This window comes from Lissotriton vulgaris, chromosome 3_1 (assembly GCF_964263255.1).
Source record: "Lissotriton vulgaris chromosome 3_1, aLisVul1.2, whole genome shotgun sequence".
NCBI lineage: Eukaryota > Metazoa > Chordata > Amphibia > Caudata > Salamandridae > Lissotriton > Lissotriton vulgaris.
In genome coordinates, this window is record NC_141689.1 from 378,045,723 (window position 1) to 378,062,786 (window position 17,064).

The 17,064-nt window shown below is 44.7% G+C and overlaps 1 protein-coding gene across 2 annotated transcripts in view; it reads left to right on the top strand.

Moving 5' to 3' along the window:
- The window catches only part of NNT (nicotinamide nucleotide transhydrogenase), a 405,237-nt gene that overhangs the window by 109,346 nt on the left and 278,827 nt on the right, over nt 1-17,064 (top strand). For both annotated transcript variants that reach the window (XM_086960606.1, XM_086960607.1), the window contains exons 5-9: nt 4,058-4,145; nt 12,166-12,254; nt 12,959-13,146; nt 14,606-14,739; nt 15,749-15,940. In XM_086960606.1, coding sequence (XP_086816732.1) covers nt 4,058-4,145; nt 12,166-12,254; nt 12,959-13,146; nt 14,606-14,739; nt 15,749-15,940 — 691 coding nt within the window. The remainder of the gene's footprint in view (nt 1-4,057; nt 4,146-12,165; nt 12,255-12,958; nt 13,147-14,605; nt 14,740-15,748; nt 15,941-17,064) is intronic.

Genomic DNA, 17,064 nt, shown 5'->3' on the forward strand with positions numbered 1-17,064 from the left:
GTGTTCCCCAAAAAATGCCAAATGTTTGGATTTTGTCTTAGCCTAAGAAAAATTTAATACGCCTCTGACTTCTTTCTGAGGCACAAACCTCTGCAATCTCTTTGCTACCATTAGTTTTCTTCTCCTGTGTTATCTCTAATCCTCTTGACCATCCGCTGTTATTTTCCTCCACCTGTGGCTCCTGCTTGTGGGGCAGAACTGGAAAAGCATGGAGCTGCAGAGGAAAACCAGTGACCAGTACAGTAGCAGATTTATGCTCAAAACAAGGAGAAGCCGAGCAGGGCCTGACTGACGGAAGGAAGCAGTAGCAAAAGTAGCACAGCTGGTTTCCGATCTGTGCAGTAAAACCTTCTGCTTACCTTAGTTTTTTTTCAAAAAAGGCCGCCGTCTAATGTTTGTAGGTACATCGCATGCACAAAGAGAAATGACTGCAAGGACACTGATTAAAGGAAACCTAACGTGGAACACGGAGCTTTACTGCAGGTTGGATAGCGCTCATATTTTCAGATTGAGTTCCTTTTTGACACCCATATCGACCACATTCAGCTTTTAACATCGGATCTGGTGGCTATTGAAATAAAAAAGGCTTTCAAATGCTTGGGAAGTCCAAGACGAGTTCCTGTGTTAAGTACTTCTTTTCAGTATTGGAATTAAACCTTGGCAGTACGTTTCATCACAACCCAAGCATTCTACAGTGAAATTCATCCTGTTTTTAGGTTTCGCCCTGGCCGTAGCACCTGCGAAGCAGGTGCTCCGCCCAGGGCGAAATCTTATGATCCTACAGTATGGGGCTTCGTCCCGCCTCTGTCTTCCATTGGCTAGCTCCATAAATGGAGGCTAGCCATTGGAAGAGATTGGCTGTCAATCACGCTTTCCCCGTGTGAACTCGATTTGGGGGCGTTTTTGACTTTTTTAAGTCCCGCCCCTTGTTGCCGTGTGTCCCGGGCCACGCTGTGATTGGCTGCCGGTCTGGGACACCCCCGTGACGTAATTTCCTGGGCCGCGCTGTGATTGGCTGCCGGCCTTGACACCCCGTGACGTCATTTCCCGGGCCGCGCTGTGATTGGCTACCGGCCCGGGACACCCCCGTGACGTCATTCCCTGGACCGCGCTGTGATTGGCTGCCGACCCGGGACCTGACTTGTTTTATTCAGTGTGCTACTTTTGAGATGTCAGATAGTCGGTCGAAATGCAAGGACTTAGTGGAAAGGGAAAACATCGCCAAACGTAACAGTGAGGTGAACGTGTTCCAATGTAGACTGAGCCAACGCACACAGTATATTTGATCTAAATTGGCAACAATGAAAGTTCTCCAAGAGAAGCCTTAAGCGACAGCGTATATTCTAAATAAGTCTCGATTTCTTTGGTTGAGGGCGGACTGTTGACTCTGATATGAATGGAGATCCTGATGTCTTCTTGTGTGATCGATTTCTCTTCCCGGATTGTAAATCAAGAATCGTTGTCCTTCCTTAATTTCTTTCATTGTAGGCCAAACGGTGACGTGAGTGTCGCGCGCCGGCTCAGCTGAGAGGGGCTGGATGACGCAGGGTCGCGCGCCGCCCGCTGTGCGCAGGAGGGGTTGTGGTCTGAGCGATGCGGAGCCGGGCGCACTCTGAGGCTCCTGGAGACGGCTGTGTGAGTAGCCGCGGCCCGGGGATGGGTCTGCTGAGATCCGGGAGGGGCGCGGACGGGGCAGAAGGGAGAGATGTGCTCGGGACATGTGAAGTAAACCTTTGCCCCTTTAGCACGGACAATTACTGTTGAGGGAGGCAATATGATATCACCCTCTAAAGGAGAGGCAGAGCCAGTCTGTCCTGGGAGAGAGGGATGAGAAAGGTATGTTCCTTGTTTAGGGTTAACGGGATTTGCTACGGGGACTAACGAGCTGTTTGCCTTTAGAGAAGGCAACGAGATCCCCGGGGACCTAAGGTTAACATTTCTGGCTATTTACCTAGAAGGTGGGTAAAATAATTTATTGCATCAAATAAAAAAAATGAAATACATGCCGCATATAATACCGTAATCTTATATGCTCAGAGATATATTTGTAAAAACAATGGCGGAGTCTGGTATTCTCACATATGCCTAGTGTGTTTAGAGAAATTATTTTCATTGATTGAGAGTGCAACATATCCGCGCTGGATTGGTGGGGGGCGGGGGGGGGTGTGAATGGAGTCGAGTCAGGGCTTATTTGATCTGGTATGAGTGTGGATATCTGTGTGACCTTGGTGGGGTTAACAAGATCGGTCTGAGTTGGGTGAATGACGCCTGCTTCGGGATGAAGAGCTCTTCGCTTGAGTGGAAGTGTGCGATGCACTTTTAATGGGATGGCGGGAGCTAGGGACGTATAGATCTTTTCAGGTTGATGGAAAAATATCCGACTTTAGGTGCAGTTTTACTTAAGAGATTTAATCCAGGCTTCTCCAACAAGTAGCTCGTCAGCTAAAGGTAGCTCCCCAGCTACCTGCAAGTGTCTTTCCTGTGTGCAGTACAACTTATTAAAGTATAAGATTTTGCTTGGTTGGATAAATATATGTATACCATAATTGAAAAGTGTATATTTGAGACAAATGTGTTTATTTTCAGAACTTATCAGCTGATGTTTGGAGAAAAATTGTTGCATTTCCAAAATACAATTACATTTGATATGAGTGATAAATCATGTGGCGCTGCGGAGACTAATTAGTAACTACCTTGGTACCAGAGTCATCACTGCTATGATTGTTATGTTTAAATATATAGATTTATGCCATATTGCCAAAGCTTTTTTCCCATTACTGCTGGCAACCATGCCTGATGTCCTGAGGTGACCAGTGCTGGTATTATTGCTTTTAGTGGCCACTAATGTAATCTGGTGTGATGTGGTCAGTAGTACAATACTAATAATAGTACCTGTAAATGATTGTAATTGAACATAAGTAGCTCGTATTACAGATTTGGTTGAATATCCCTTATAATCTCTGGATTGGGTCCGTCTTTCTTGTAGATGAGTCAGCAAAGGGAATATGCAGTGTAAGGCCAAGGGTGATAAATTCTGTTCAGATAGGATAATTCTACCAATGAGGGACATTCATGCCATGGGTGTATAGGACTCCCATGGTAGAACATTAAGCTAGTGCTAGTTGACAAAGATGCCGTTAGTAAGGAGGAAATACCGATCTTCAGTGGGGGAGGTGAGCGGGGGTGCAGTTTGCGGACTTTAGTGCCTTTGTCGTATTAATTAGGTGGGACACAAGTGCGAGAGTTCCCACCAGTGCCTTGTTACATTGTGTTTAACAGACAGACGTTCCAGAAAGCGCAGTTGGACTGTTTGTCAGCGGCATTCTGTCAGATGTACACTGTTAGTCTATGCTTTGTACTTAGTACACTTTCATTACTTGGTTGGTTGTTATGTACTGTAACTGAAATGTGCTTTAGTTTTTTTGGAGTATAATTAAGGCTCCGGGTTTATGGCATTTGTTTTTTAACATTTCCGTCTGTATTTATACATAATTATGTTTGGGCCATTTTTATAATTATTTATCCATATTTACTGTATATTTCGGGGATAAATGTGGTTGTAAAATTGTTTCCACATTTACTTAACTGATAAACCTGCACACATACTTCGACGCCTGACGTGTTTTAGAAAATTAAGAGGGCAAAAATTACAATACACCCTCTTCTAAATATTCGCATTATACTACACATGTATGCTGGTGAGCACCCAATGTTGGGTGGGGGCTCTGTGTGGGTGTGTGGGGGGGCTCTGTGTGGGTGTGTGGGGGGGGCTCTGTGTGGGTGTGGGGGAGCTCTGTGTGTGGGGGGCTCTCTGTGGGTGTGTGTGTGGCATTTGCGAGAGATTAAGCTATTGGCATTGTAAATGACAATGCCATTTATTTATCTGTTTTCAAAACCAACACATAAATAAAAATGTTGTCATTTAAAATGCCAATAGCTCTAACTTTTGCAAAGGCGAAACTGTTGCATTGTAAATGCTTGTTTTTTTAAAGTTCATACCCTATGATCATAATGCGATCATGAAAGTATACTGAACTTTTGTTGTTTACCTTAACAGTTACAAGGCTGTGGTGCTTGCAGCAAATAACTTTGGTCGTTTTTTCACTGGTCAGATCACAGCTGCTGGCAAAGTCCCTCCAGCTAAGGTATGTCTCTTTTATGTAAGGGTTCCAATGCTAAGATTTCTTTCTGCACTTTGCACATGTGAATATTCACACATAACGTATTTGTAATGTGTGCTTTGCTTAAGATGAGCTTTCATTTCAGGCTGAAGTGTTTGCAGTTTGGTAAGCAGGTGTTTTGCACACTCCTCCCCCATTTTAACATTGTGCTTCCACCAGGGCACTCTAGGAAGCAGTTATTTTTCTTTCAAGCAGCTGCCTCTTTTCATATTCCCCAGTACTACATCTTAGTGTAGAAATGTACTCCAGTATCTATGTTGATCTGGTTTTCAGGCTGCTGAACATTTCTAAAGTTTAGTGAAACCTTCCTATATTAACTCTTTGAACATGAGAGTTTATCACTCTTATTCACCTGCCAGAGGTATTCCCTCTTTATTTCTGCAAATATGAGAAACTAAACTGAACTGTTGACATGCACTTCAGCTTTGCCTAGCACACTTGAATTGCCCCGATCAGAATCACGTTGTCTGGTTTGCTGACAATCAGCAAACTTACAAAATCCTGTCTCAGTCCATGCTGAATATATCCCCATCTGCTCCCTCAAAGCATTTGCTGTTGTGCCTTTCTATGAGCATTGCAATCGGATATCCAATCCAATCCAATCCCAAATTTCTTTATTTCGGTCCTTAAGACCATAAAAGATTCACAAAATACATTTACATCCACATTTTTAAAAGGTACATTACAATTTAAAATACAATAATAAATGGACTTTAAAAAAGTACCAAGGGTAAAAATGGATAGGAAAATCATTTACACGGTATTACAGAGAATTAGTTCAAAATGTTAAAAGGATGGTTATGATTGGGAGAAACATTCAACTATTGTATGATTAAGCAAGTAAGAATTTTTTCCTTATCAGCCACATAGCCATAATAAACTTGGACACAGCGAATACAATATGGGGCAAAGTGCTTGTTTTTAAAATTCTATATACAGGCAGGTAAGACCTAGATCCCAAATTCCTGCATAATGGCACCAGCCAGTATTTTCTGGGTCTGTTATAAGCAGGGCAGAAGAAAAAAAGGTGAATTTCCTCCTCATCATACATATTACATCCTGGACAGAATCTATCCCCCCTCCTTAATCCATTTACAGGTGAAGGTTTTTATAGGTAGAGTACCTAGCCTCCACTGTAGGAACAATTTTCTCGCTAGGATGGGGAATATTATGTCCATGAAATCTTCGAATTCATAGGAATTCTTAAATTCCAAAAAGCGGTCAGTCAGGGTGCCGTTGGTGGTGGCCGACAGGTGAAGAGCCAAACTGGATTCCCTATGGATTCGCACCAGGTTTTTACGGGAGATGGTACGACACCCCTGCTCTGGGTCCTCCCATAACTCTTGGAGTTTCAACCGATATAGTTCCTTTTTGACAAAGGCCAGCCAAGGGATTCTATCGCGCTTGTTCAAGCTCATTACATGGGTGAGATCACGCCTGTAATGAGCGAGCTCGCTGGTGGTCCGTAGCCTGTGCCAAAATCTTAGTGTCTTTGACTCTAATTCTATGGCTATGGAGGGTAATCCCACATCTAATCTAAGGGGGAGCAAGGGTGTGCCACGAGGAAGTGCCGAAAGGCGTCTTAAGAAGTTATTTTCCACGTTAGCCAATTCACACCCCGCTCTGTACCCCCAAAGCTCGCTGCCATAGGATGCAGCTGCTTTGGCTTGAGTTTTATAGAGTTCTAGTGCCGGGCTTATGGGTTTAAGAGTGGAAGTATTCACAACCTTTAGAATAGCACCTGAAAGTTGGCACAATTTCAGCCGAGATCTTAATATTTGGGGATCCCAGGAAAGATTCTCTTGCAATGTGACCCCCAGGTATTGAAAAGTTGTAACCCTTTCCAAGCTGGCTTCGCCCAGGGTGGGATTTGATCTAGTCTTTGGGGATGGGTTGAAGATCATGAACTTGGTCTTTTCGGTATTGATCTCTAGACCATGCAGTATACAGAAGAGACCAAATCCATCCAGGATCCTTTGTATCCCCAGCGGAGATTTGGAAAGCAGGAGGGTGTCGTCAGCAAACATGACAGCTGGCACCCTCCTGCCTGACAAAAGAGGGGCATCATTGTCCTTTACGTTGTCCAGGTGGGCTATGATATTGTTAACAAAGAGGCAGAACAGGGTCGGCGCCAAAACGCAACCCTGCCTCACCCCTCTGCGTACAGGAAACCTAGATGACAACGCTCCATCCCTGACCTGTGCATAGTTATTATCATGGAGCCTAATCATGGCATGCAATATCTGTGTGGGAACACCAAGCTTTTTCAGGACCTCCCTAAGTTTTTTGCGTGGGACCATATCAAAGGCTGACCTCAGGTCCACGAACACCATGTACAGTCCCCCCCCCCATCCCCCCCCCCCCCCCCCGTCCCCCCCCTCTATCCTCACCGTTTTCCAATACAGGAGGACGAGGCGGAAGATCTGGTCCATGGTGGACGTGTTTTTCCTGAAGCCAGCCTGCAATGGGCTCAGGATTTCATTGGCCTCCATCCAGTCTGTGAGATGATCCAAGAGAAGGCGGGAGAAGAGTTTTTGGGGGACATCTATGAGACTGATCGGCCTGTAGTTGGCTGGGAGCAGGGGAGAACCCTTTTTGAAAATGGGCACTATCTTCGCCCCCAGCCAAGTACAGGGGATCTTCATGCCTCCCACGATGGCATTAAAGAGGATTAAGAAATATGGGCCCCAGATCTCCGGATGGTATCTGAAAAGATCGCCGGGCAATCTGTCCAGTCCAGGGGCCTTCCCCCTTGTTAATCTCTCCATTGCACCCACCACCTCCCCTAAGGTAAATTCCATAGCAATTACTGAGCTTGGTGAGTCTCCAGGGGCAATATCGTCAATTGTGGGTTGTTCGGTCTCTTGGTAAAGTTTGCCAAAGTGCTCTTCCCACACAGAGGATGCAATGTTTGGCTCCACTGCAGCTTTGGCTTCTCCTGTGCCAGAGTTAACCAGGGCCCTGGATTCTAATGCTGAGGAAAGCTCCTGCCAATGATTCCAATCCCACTCTGACCTTGCCAATGCCAGGGCCGCCTTGTACTCCCGCCTGAGTTCAACTACCCTACCCCTGTCTTTGCCTGCTTTTATTGAGGCAATGAGCTCTGTTTTAGCCTTTTTACATGAGGAGTTATACCAGTTGGAGGTTCTGGTCTTTTTGCTTAGCAAGGGTACCACGGGATAGAAAACCTCGCCTAGTGCTCCTACCAAATTATCGTGGATTTGGCCCAGTTGCCCGTTAAAATCCGGTTGCCTGAGCGAATTGATTAGATCCTCCAGTTCTTCAAATTTGGGGAGTGCTGCTTCATAGATTCTTTTTATGTTATCTTCTGCACTAATTATATTCCCCCATTTAACCCTACGTCTATTGGACGTGAGAACTAAGTTCCCGGGGTCACCACCTTGGTTGCAAGGAAGTAGCTCGCCCACAGGGGCGGGGTGTTTCATTTCTAGTATCAGGGCGTTGTGGTCACTATCTGCTCTATGCTCTACCCTAAAATCCTGGACCTTGGACCATAAGGAAATGTCGACAAAAATGTAGTCCAATCTTGATTCATGATCCCTCCTATTAAAAGTACACAGAGAGGGGCTATCGTACGGAGTTCGTCCATTACAAGCCCTCGCCGCGTAATTCAAGGTGAGGGACATGATCTGTACTGCAAGAGGGGATCAGGTCTTTGGTGAGGAGATTGACAAGATGGGACACCCCAGTAGTCATCTTCAGAAGTGATAGCGCCCTCTTTTAGACCTTCCAGCGGTTCAAAGTGGCAATTAAAGTCACCGCCCATTACTATTTTGCAATCACTGGGAAGTTGGCCCAGGAAGGAAGAAAGGTCGTCAAGGGTAGGTGATTCCGAGGCCACACTGACAGGGCGGGAATAAACATTAACAATTGCCAAGTTTACAGTATATGGCCATCTGAGCAGCACACATTGGATGTCCCGGGAGGACGTTGGTAAACTCTCCACGGAACACCCGATGTGTGTAGCCACCCAAACCGCCAAGCCCCCCGAAGGCCTCCCCTTACCATTCCAGCTGGCCGGGATTTCAAAGATTGCATAGCCCGTTCTACTCAGGGGATCCCTTGCCCAGGTCTCCTGAAAGAGACAGATATCACTCCCTTCCACTAGGAGATCCCAGTCCTCTGTGTGAATTTTATTTGCAATGCCCGCTACATTCCAGGACAGGAACTTCAAAACCTCAATATGAGTCTTCGGTTCCTGCCCTCCGGATGTTCCCAAAGGATTTCCCGCTACATCGTCCGCCGTTCGGAATGCGCGGCGACGAACAGGAGATTCCATCGTGGGCTGCAAGGTAGAAGTGGTATAAGGGACACACGAGATTTGAGGTGTAGGGGTACTACCTGATTGGCTCTGATGTAGAGTGTTGACAGTCCCTTCACACATGGGTGGCTTTAGTATACTCCCGTGGGAAAAGTTCCAAGTCACTATTGTTTCGGGTCTCCAGTACCGTATTAACCTCCCCCTGCCCCAGGGGTTCACTCTCACTATTACTGTTAGGTTGCAAGGGGACACCCCTACAGAGTCAATCCACTTCATCAAGGCAGGTGTATCTGTTGGGGTGTACGTAATTAACATGGGAGGGGAAAATGTTATGCTTAGGCCTGTATCTTGTTCCATCCACAGCATAGCCCACCCGTGTCCAGCCTTCATCCCTCCTCACATTGTGGGTTGGGGTATTAGGGTAAAAATAGGAGAGGGGAACCAACTCAATGGTAGTATTACATTGATTGCCAAGCCAATTGCAAATGTGTGTAACTACCTGGGGGTTCCTGAAACTAACAATAATACAATCCCCCACTCTATTCTTGTCTGTATACCCAACCCATGGGACCCTTCTAACCATAAAGACCTCTCCCTTTAGGTGCGGTGGTAGGGGTCTATGAATGTTTAGCCAGCTGAGTACCTTATTACGTAAGGCTTCATAGGGTTCTGTTACGCCACTTGCCAGCTCAGGTGCCCCCATCAAAATTACAGTGTATCCCACCGCCTCTGGAGGTAGATGAACTGCCTTATGCCTGGATTTAGGGCCATCTGGCCTTTTAGAGCCGTTATCCATCCCATTCGAGGGTCTCTCCTGTCTGGGTAAGGTGTCCGAAGTTATTTGCTTCGACCTCCTAGGAGCAGGTATCGGTGGCACTAACCTAGATGTTGTTACAGGTACTGTTTGGCGCTCTGGTATAGCGCCATTTTTAGTATTTTCCCCGGGGGGAGCTGTCGATGTTGCAGCTACGACCAAAGAAGTGGTTGGAGAGTGGGATGGTCCGGCGATAGGCCCCTGGGTTACCAGTGTACTGTCTCCCCTACCCATCTGAACTTCAGTGCCTGTACTTAATTTTTCGAGGGCGGTTAGTCTTGATTCAATTGAATCTAGTTTGAGGGCAATGGGGTTTAGAAGACTCTTAAGGATGTCAGTGAGCGAAGTAATGAAGAATTCTATGTTAGTGGAAACTCCACCGAAGATAAATGGTTCAGGAGGGACGGGTACAGGGGGGATGGATGATGTTACCAGCACTTCAGGATCATCATCATTACCAGAAGCCAGTAACACAGAAGTGCTTGAACTTTCTTCCCTCGCGGGCAGTATGGGATCAGTTTTGGCCCTTTTAGCATTTTTAGATTTTCTTGAACTTTTCCTTTTTAATATCGGTACCGGATCCACTCTGCACCCCGCTTGCCCCGGAGAATTAGGCTCCCCAACCTGGACCCCAGACTGCACCAGCTCCACAGCAGGGGAGAGCTCCACATCACTAATAACCCGAGATGTGTCCCTATCCCTCTGCGTGGACGACTGAGTCTTAAGCTGTTGAAGTACGGACTCAATAGTTTGATCAATACTGTCCATTAGGGACAGATGGGTGGCATCAAGCATTACTGGAATACTAGTGTTTGCTACTAAACTAGGAGAGGAACACACAGCATTATTGTCTACACCCCCCTCTGTAGAAGTTCCAGGTAACAAGGGTCCATTGCAGCCCGACATATTAATTTTGGAGAGGAATTTGTCCATCGTCCCTGAGATCGCAGTCACGGCCTTGCTTCTTGTTTCCCTAGTGGCCATAGTGTATCGTCCTACTGCCTACAGGTCCACGAGGGGAACCAGGTGAGAGGCCTTAGAGAGGTGGCCCGGACCGGACTCTTCTGTCCTCTAACGGCCTCAAACGGCCCGCCCTTTGCCCGGGCTTAGCCTGGCGCCCGCCTGCGCGCGTCCCGCGTTATCTTCTGTGTTTTTATTCCCAGTGATTCAGGGTGGTTTCCCGGGAGAAGGAGGCGGGGTCAGGTGGGAAGAGTCACCCAGGTGCGGCCGATGACTGAGCCGCAGGCGTTCCTGGGACTCGCAGTCCCGCTCTCCCTCGCCGTCCAGTCAATTCACTCGAGCTCCCGGGGTCAGCAGACACAGAGCAACAGAGTCCTTCCCGCAGATCCTACACGCAGCTTCGAGCGGCACCTCTATATTTCTGTCAAACGCTCTCCACTCCCTCCATCTTCAGATACTTTGAGCTTCTGTGTCCCTTCCTCAGTAATGCATTTTTTTTGTTCTACTACACGCTGAATCCTCCCTTCTTGCTTTTAAGTGCACTTTTAAATCCCCCCCTTCTCGGTGTGGGAGAACTGCACAGCTTGCTTTCCTTAGCGCTTTGTTCTGCTCCACCTGACTTTCCCGCTCTGGTCCTTATCTTATGTTTTCTGTGTATTGTACTCCTACTGTTTGTTTAGTTAAAAAAAAAAAAAGATTTTCACTATTGATCTGTTGCCAATTTGATGTGTATGGTCACATGAATGGTCATGGTTCATAATACAGGGTTTCTGCTAAAGTTGCTTCATTCTAAAGGAATGCAAATAAAAATTCAAGCAAAAATGTATATTGTGGAATGAAGAAGGAATTTGAACTGTGCTGCTTTGTAACAGTGGGGTTCAGAAAGATTCATATCTCTTGTGCGGTTTAGAACGTGGTTTAAACATACATACATTGTTTTTTAAAGTTATGTTGCCATTTAAGTTGTGTTGCGATTAAATACTTCCCCTGGTCCTCATGCTACTTACCATGTGTGGGATTACAGGTGTGTTGTTGCATGAGGGCAGGTTAAACCACTTCACTGCAACTCCTGTACGTTCTCAACATATTGACCACAAAAATAAAGTAAACTTGTTAAACACATGCAATGGTGAGTAGTAGTCCCTGCCTGCCATTGCCTAGAGAAGGCGAGTGCTTGGGCCCTAGTTTTGAGGTGAACAGCTGTATGCTGAAGTGGAGGGGCTGCAGATTCTTCCTGGCCAGCACAGCCTTCTAGCTAGAGCGGACTGTCCGACCCAAACACACGTCCCCATGGCACTCTTCCAATGACCCATACACTTGTTTTGGACGCTGGCCCCTATTACTCCTTTGCTTCTTGTTGACATGAAATGGATCCCAGACCCGTGCCTCGATCCCCTCTGCTGGAGCTCTGCTTGTCCCAAGGGACCGGCTTCGATTGAGTGATCTACCAAGGATACAATCCAGACTCCGGAGAATAGAGTTGTTCGTCAAAGTAAACATGAAACTGCAGTTGTTTTTGCCAGACTGTAATGAAATGCAGAACTGTGCAGTCTTCCCTTTCCAGCGTGTTTTTCATAGCCCTAAGAATAAAACGGCTTTAACGAGGTATAGTGTTGTCGAAGCTGTTCGAGCCAAAGGGGTTACATTGAAGAATAAATCTAGGACATTGTGTTCCCCAAATGTTGCAAATCACTACGTAACACATTTGCAACGATGCACCATATTTGAGTCGAGCCCCTTCATGCAATGGGTCTTGATTCGTATGCGGTTATAAAATTGTCATTTGCAGTTGGACAAATACTTTTCACATTTGTACTGTGTAAGTTATAAAACTTCATTGGTGTCTTGATTTTGTTATTTGTTCCTTGATACGTTGGAATAACGCAACTGTAAATAAGAGAGCCCATGTGTTTTTTTTTCAATAATAGGTTCTCATCATTGGTGGTGGAGTTGCTGGGTTAGCTGCAGCAGGAGCGGCCAGGTCTATGGGAGCCGTTGTGCGTGGTTTTGACACCAGGTAGGTGGAGACGTAATTTCTTTTTACATGAAACATAACTGGTATTATAAATTGAGTTTTAAACTGTGTATGATTAGAGCTGCCCGGAACTGCATCCTTTTAGACTTTTAAATAAGAACAGGCCAGCCTTTTCTCCCTCGCGTCCAGGCAAGTACAATGTTTAAACTTTAGCAAAACAAATTACATGTATCTCCATGCAAAGTAAAGTGCCTTGTGTGTTCTATGTAGCTTGTAATGACACCTGATTTGTAGATTAAACCATTTGATGAACCTGTGCACAAATATATGAACCAGTATGATTTTGTTCTTTGGTGCTGGTTCTTTTTCTTAGAAATGGAGTAACTTTTCTATATAGATAAAAATAAATTATTGAAGTTTATGGCCTATCCTATTTGGGCATTTTTTATGGACTTTGGTTCAGACAGAGAAAATAAAGCCATTCTTTGCACATCTCCGAGTGTCTAACATTCATAAGTAATCTTTGTCTTTAAGTTTTGTGAATATGTAGCAGAAGATGGGTTCATACGGTAAGACTCGACTAAAGTGTATTGTGGACTGAGCTTAACCAGCCAGGCATCTGCGTGCTTTCTATAGGTTGCTTTTCTAGGGTATTTGCAGTACTTTGTGTGCTACTGGGCTGCATTCCTATGGCCTGCTTTCTTTCCCACAGCAATAACTCTTATTTTTTTTCAATGCAACATTAGAGCAGCTGCTTTGGAGCAGTTCAAGTCTCTCGGTGCTGAGCCATTGGAGGTGGATCTAAAAGAATCTGGGGAAGGACAAGGAGGGTACGCCAGGGAAATGTCCAAGGAATTCATTGAAGCAGAGATGCAGCTCTTCGCTAAACAGTGCAAAGAAGTTGACATTATCATCACCACGGCTCTTATTCCTGGTATGAGTGTTAAATGAGTCTTATTTAAAAAATAAAATAAAAAATAAAAAATCTTTTACTGTCTTTTACATAAAAGGCAAATTATGTTTTCAAACAAGAGTGGACTGTAAAAGATTGTGGTTGATTTTCTGAAATGCTCTTCTCCGTTGTAGAACCTAAATTGTAGTAGTTTTCTAACCAGTTGCATGTGAGTTTTTTTTTTTTAAATGATAAGACTTTGGTCTAAATTGAGAAAAAAAGTGTGTGGGAAAAACTACTTACTGACGTGGATAAAAACATGTAGCTTACATTCGAGATGTGGTTGGCACTGTTGGCAATACCTGAAACTGTGCTTGCTGACGAGGACAGTCATATGGTTGGTCGCTAGTTTGAGCACTTTGTGCTGTTTTTCTCGTAGGAAGTCTAAGATATGGAGATGCCTGGGCTCAGATCACCCCTGTGGGAAATGGGAGGTGGTGCCATGATGGCAGTTGGTTTAAGGTGTTTGGAAGCACAAATCTTAATATGTGCCAGAAGATGCTCGGAGCTTAATTTAAGCACACTTGCCTGCTGTGGATCATAGTTAAGGGGAGTGTTGATGTAGGCAACATTAGCAGGCCCATTCATTGGTGACTTTGGGGAGTGGGGGGGAATTCCTAGCTGTTAGCAGCAGATGAGAGTGGAGGAATAGGTTGTGGTACGTGAATGGTGTCTGGGTGGAAAGGGGTTTATGTGCACCTTTGTGTGGCGGACTGTGGTACAGAACGAATTTATACAATGCTTAAATTATTAAACATTGTTTTCAAATGGCCCTGTGTGCTACATATGCTAGCTCTGCAATGTATTTGTAGCTCCGTGTCAGCTTTTTCACTTTTGGCAACGTAGATGTTTCAAACACATTTTACTGGTTGATTTGTGAGCCTCTTTCATAAATGCTGATGTTCTGCTGTGGTAGCAACTGTAAGTGGTCATCTGTATGTAAACCAAGTCTACTCCAGCTTGATTTATATTGTTTGTTTCGAGCTTGCTTGCATGCATGTAAGAAAGCAGGGTGCATTTGAGAAGTGCAAATGGTAGAACGTTTTCACGTATTTAAAGTGCTTGGCTAACATTCACTCCTCTTTATGCTATATTCCGCGTCCGTATTCTGCTCAAAGTGATAAATAATATATTTTCTTGATATATTTTTACCTCCGGCTCAGTGTAAGATGCACATCTTGGTTGGGTTAAATTGTTTTCTCTTGTTGCTCCTATTGTGACTTCCACTTGTATTAAACGCAAGGTTTCTCTAAACCTTTTTAAAGGCGTTTTTTCCCTGATTTTTTTTTTTACTGTATCCTCTGAACTGTCTTGGGCAGTTTTATCTGCTTTGCCTCCCTTCCCATTAGTACACTGGTGTTTCCACTGATTCTCATTTCCCTCATGTATGCAGTGTTAAACATAGCTCCACTATAACAGTAACTTTGTTTTTACTTTGCAGGTAAGAGGGCCCCCATTTTGTTCCGTAAAGATATGATTGAATTGATGAAGGAAGGCTCTGTTGTTGTTGATCTTGCTTCTGAAGCTGGAGGAAACATTGAAACTACCAAGCCAGGAGAGTTATATGTGCATAAGGTTGGTGTTAAAACACTTTGTGTGTGTGTGTGTCTCCGTGCTTTGACACATTCCACAAGAAAACCTCAATGTATGCAGTTAGGTCGTAGTTTTTTTTTAAATATATTTTTATTTTATTTAGCATCAACTGTAAACATTGACATAACTGCAACAACAAAATTGCACTTAGACCACATTCTGTCACCTGGTAATTCCCACTTCTGGTGAACTTCGGAGGGACACAAATTAACACCTTAAGAGCGTCGAACGTTCAGCGCCCACTGCTGAACGTTCGACGAACGAATGCTGGCCCGTCGGCCAACGGTCGTGCGCAGCACTGGGGAGGTTGTGCTCGCGACGACCGTTGGCCGACAGCAGCACTTAAGGTGTTAAAGTACAAACATAATTACATCTAAGACCCTGGTTCACATCACGGCAGGGCCGCCTCCCACAATCCACTTTCCCTCCCTCCCGGGTCCAGCAAGGTACTATTGGGCCGATACCCCAGTTGCAGTGGATTGGGTGTCCCCGTCGTTCGGACTCAGACCATTGTCTCATCCAACTACCCCATATTTTCTTGACCTTTTTGGGGTAACCGCTACTTTTGTATATGACCCTCTCTGCAGCAATGTAAAGATCCATAACCCCCTTTCCATTCTTGTAGTGTAGGGGTTTCTTGTTCGCCCCAGGGACAAGCAATATCTCGCTTGGCCACCACCAGGCCCGGTGCGTTGAAAATAAGTTTGGGTCGGGAAACATCTGTTAGGTCATAGTTAAACCCTAGATCAGACCTTTCAATAATTCCTACCTTTTGGCAGATGCGATAAACTTGTTGGTTTTTTCTTTTTCTCTTAACTGTCTTCTCTAGTTTGATGGGCTTTTACAAAAATTCTTATTTTGGCATTCATACTTTTTTTGTTAATTAGCTCTGATGGTTTCAAATAGTTTAGATCTATGAAAATTTGTTTAGTAATATGCTCTCCTGCACTTGCACTGTTATATTTATTTTTTGCCTGAATTTTCTTAATAGGGTATCACACATATTGGTTATACGGATCTTCCAAGCAGAATGGCTACGCAAGCAAGTACATTGTACTCCAACAACATTACCAAACTTCTGAAGGCCATAAGTCCGGATAAAGACAACTTTTACCTGGACCTGAAGGATCAGTTTGATTATGGCACCATGGACCATGTGGTCAGAGGAACTGTGGTGATGAAGGTTTGTGATTTGCATTAGTAAATCCTTTAGATCTATATAGCTATACATATTTTCCCAACATGGTTCCAAGCTCCCATGACACCCTGCTGAATCGTGCCGTGCCAGCCTCTTAGAGTATCCACTCATGACCTTGTATTATCCTAAGGAAAGGCGTCCCTCGAGGGTAGCAGAAATAATTAGCTTTACTGCTTCGCTTATGAAATAAAGATTTAGATAGTGTGTACAATCGAGATATGCATTTTGACCAGGGTCTTGACCACGTATTGAGTCCATTGTTGGCTTCAAAACATTTAATAGTTTAGTCCAGATCAACTCGTGTGAATTCTGGCAGTGTAAGGGAAAATGCTGGTGCCTAAGAACTACATCATACCTGTGAACTACATCATACTGTTACCACCAGTCACTGCATGGCTGGATGGAATGGACTGTAATGGAGGTACATGGGCTCTGCAAAGGTTATATAATGATAGAATTTCCCTAGAAATTTGCTAAAATATTGGTACCATGGAAGAGCTTTCACAGGGTAAACTGAATTCCTCACTGATTTTTTAATAGTCTGTAGCATGTGTGACTGTAGATAAATATTCTCGGTGTACTCTTGCCATCTAGATTTGGACCTGGGCGTTGCAAGTTGTTTTTGTTGAAGTCTCAAGTTATGGGTTTTCAAATGACTTCTCCCTTAGTAGATTTTTTGCTCATGGGCAGCGACTCCATTGTTATTGTTTTTCTCCGCCATCTGGTTCAGACGTGTATCGACCAGTCTCCTGGATTCAACATGCACCACGTTTGTTTTTTAGTCTTTTGTTGTGCAGCCCGCCACTCCTGCTTCCAAAAGACACTTTTGTGGTGACTGCCGCTTTCCACTATTTCTCCTCCACAATAACAAAAATCTGAGACTGTTCTGCAGCATTTGGTCCCCAATCCTGAAAGTGCATGCTTTCTGTTTCCAGCCTTGTTCATCGGAGAACGTTGATGCTTAGTAGGTGATGGAACAGATGCCTTCAGGAAATGCCCTTGATCTCACACTAATTATCCTTGAGCTGACCACCAAAGCAACTGCAAACTCTGTCCATCCCTAGATCATAACAAGGCTGAGTGCTTTGTGTCTCACACTTCGTTATCTG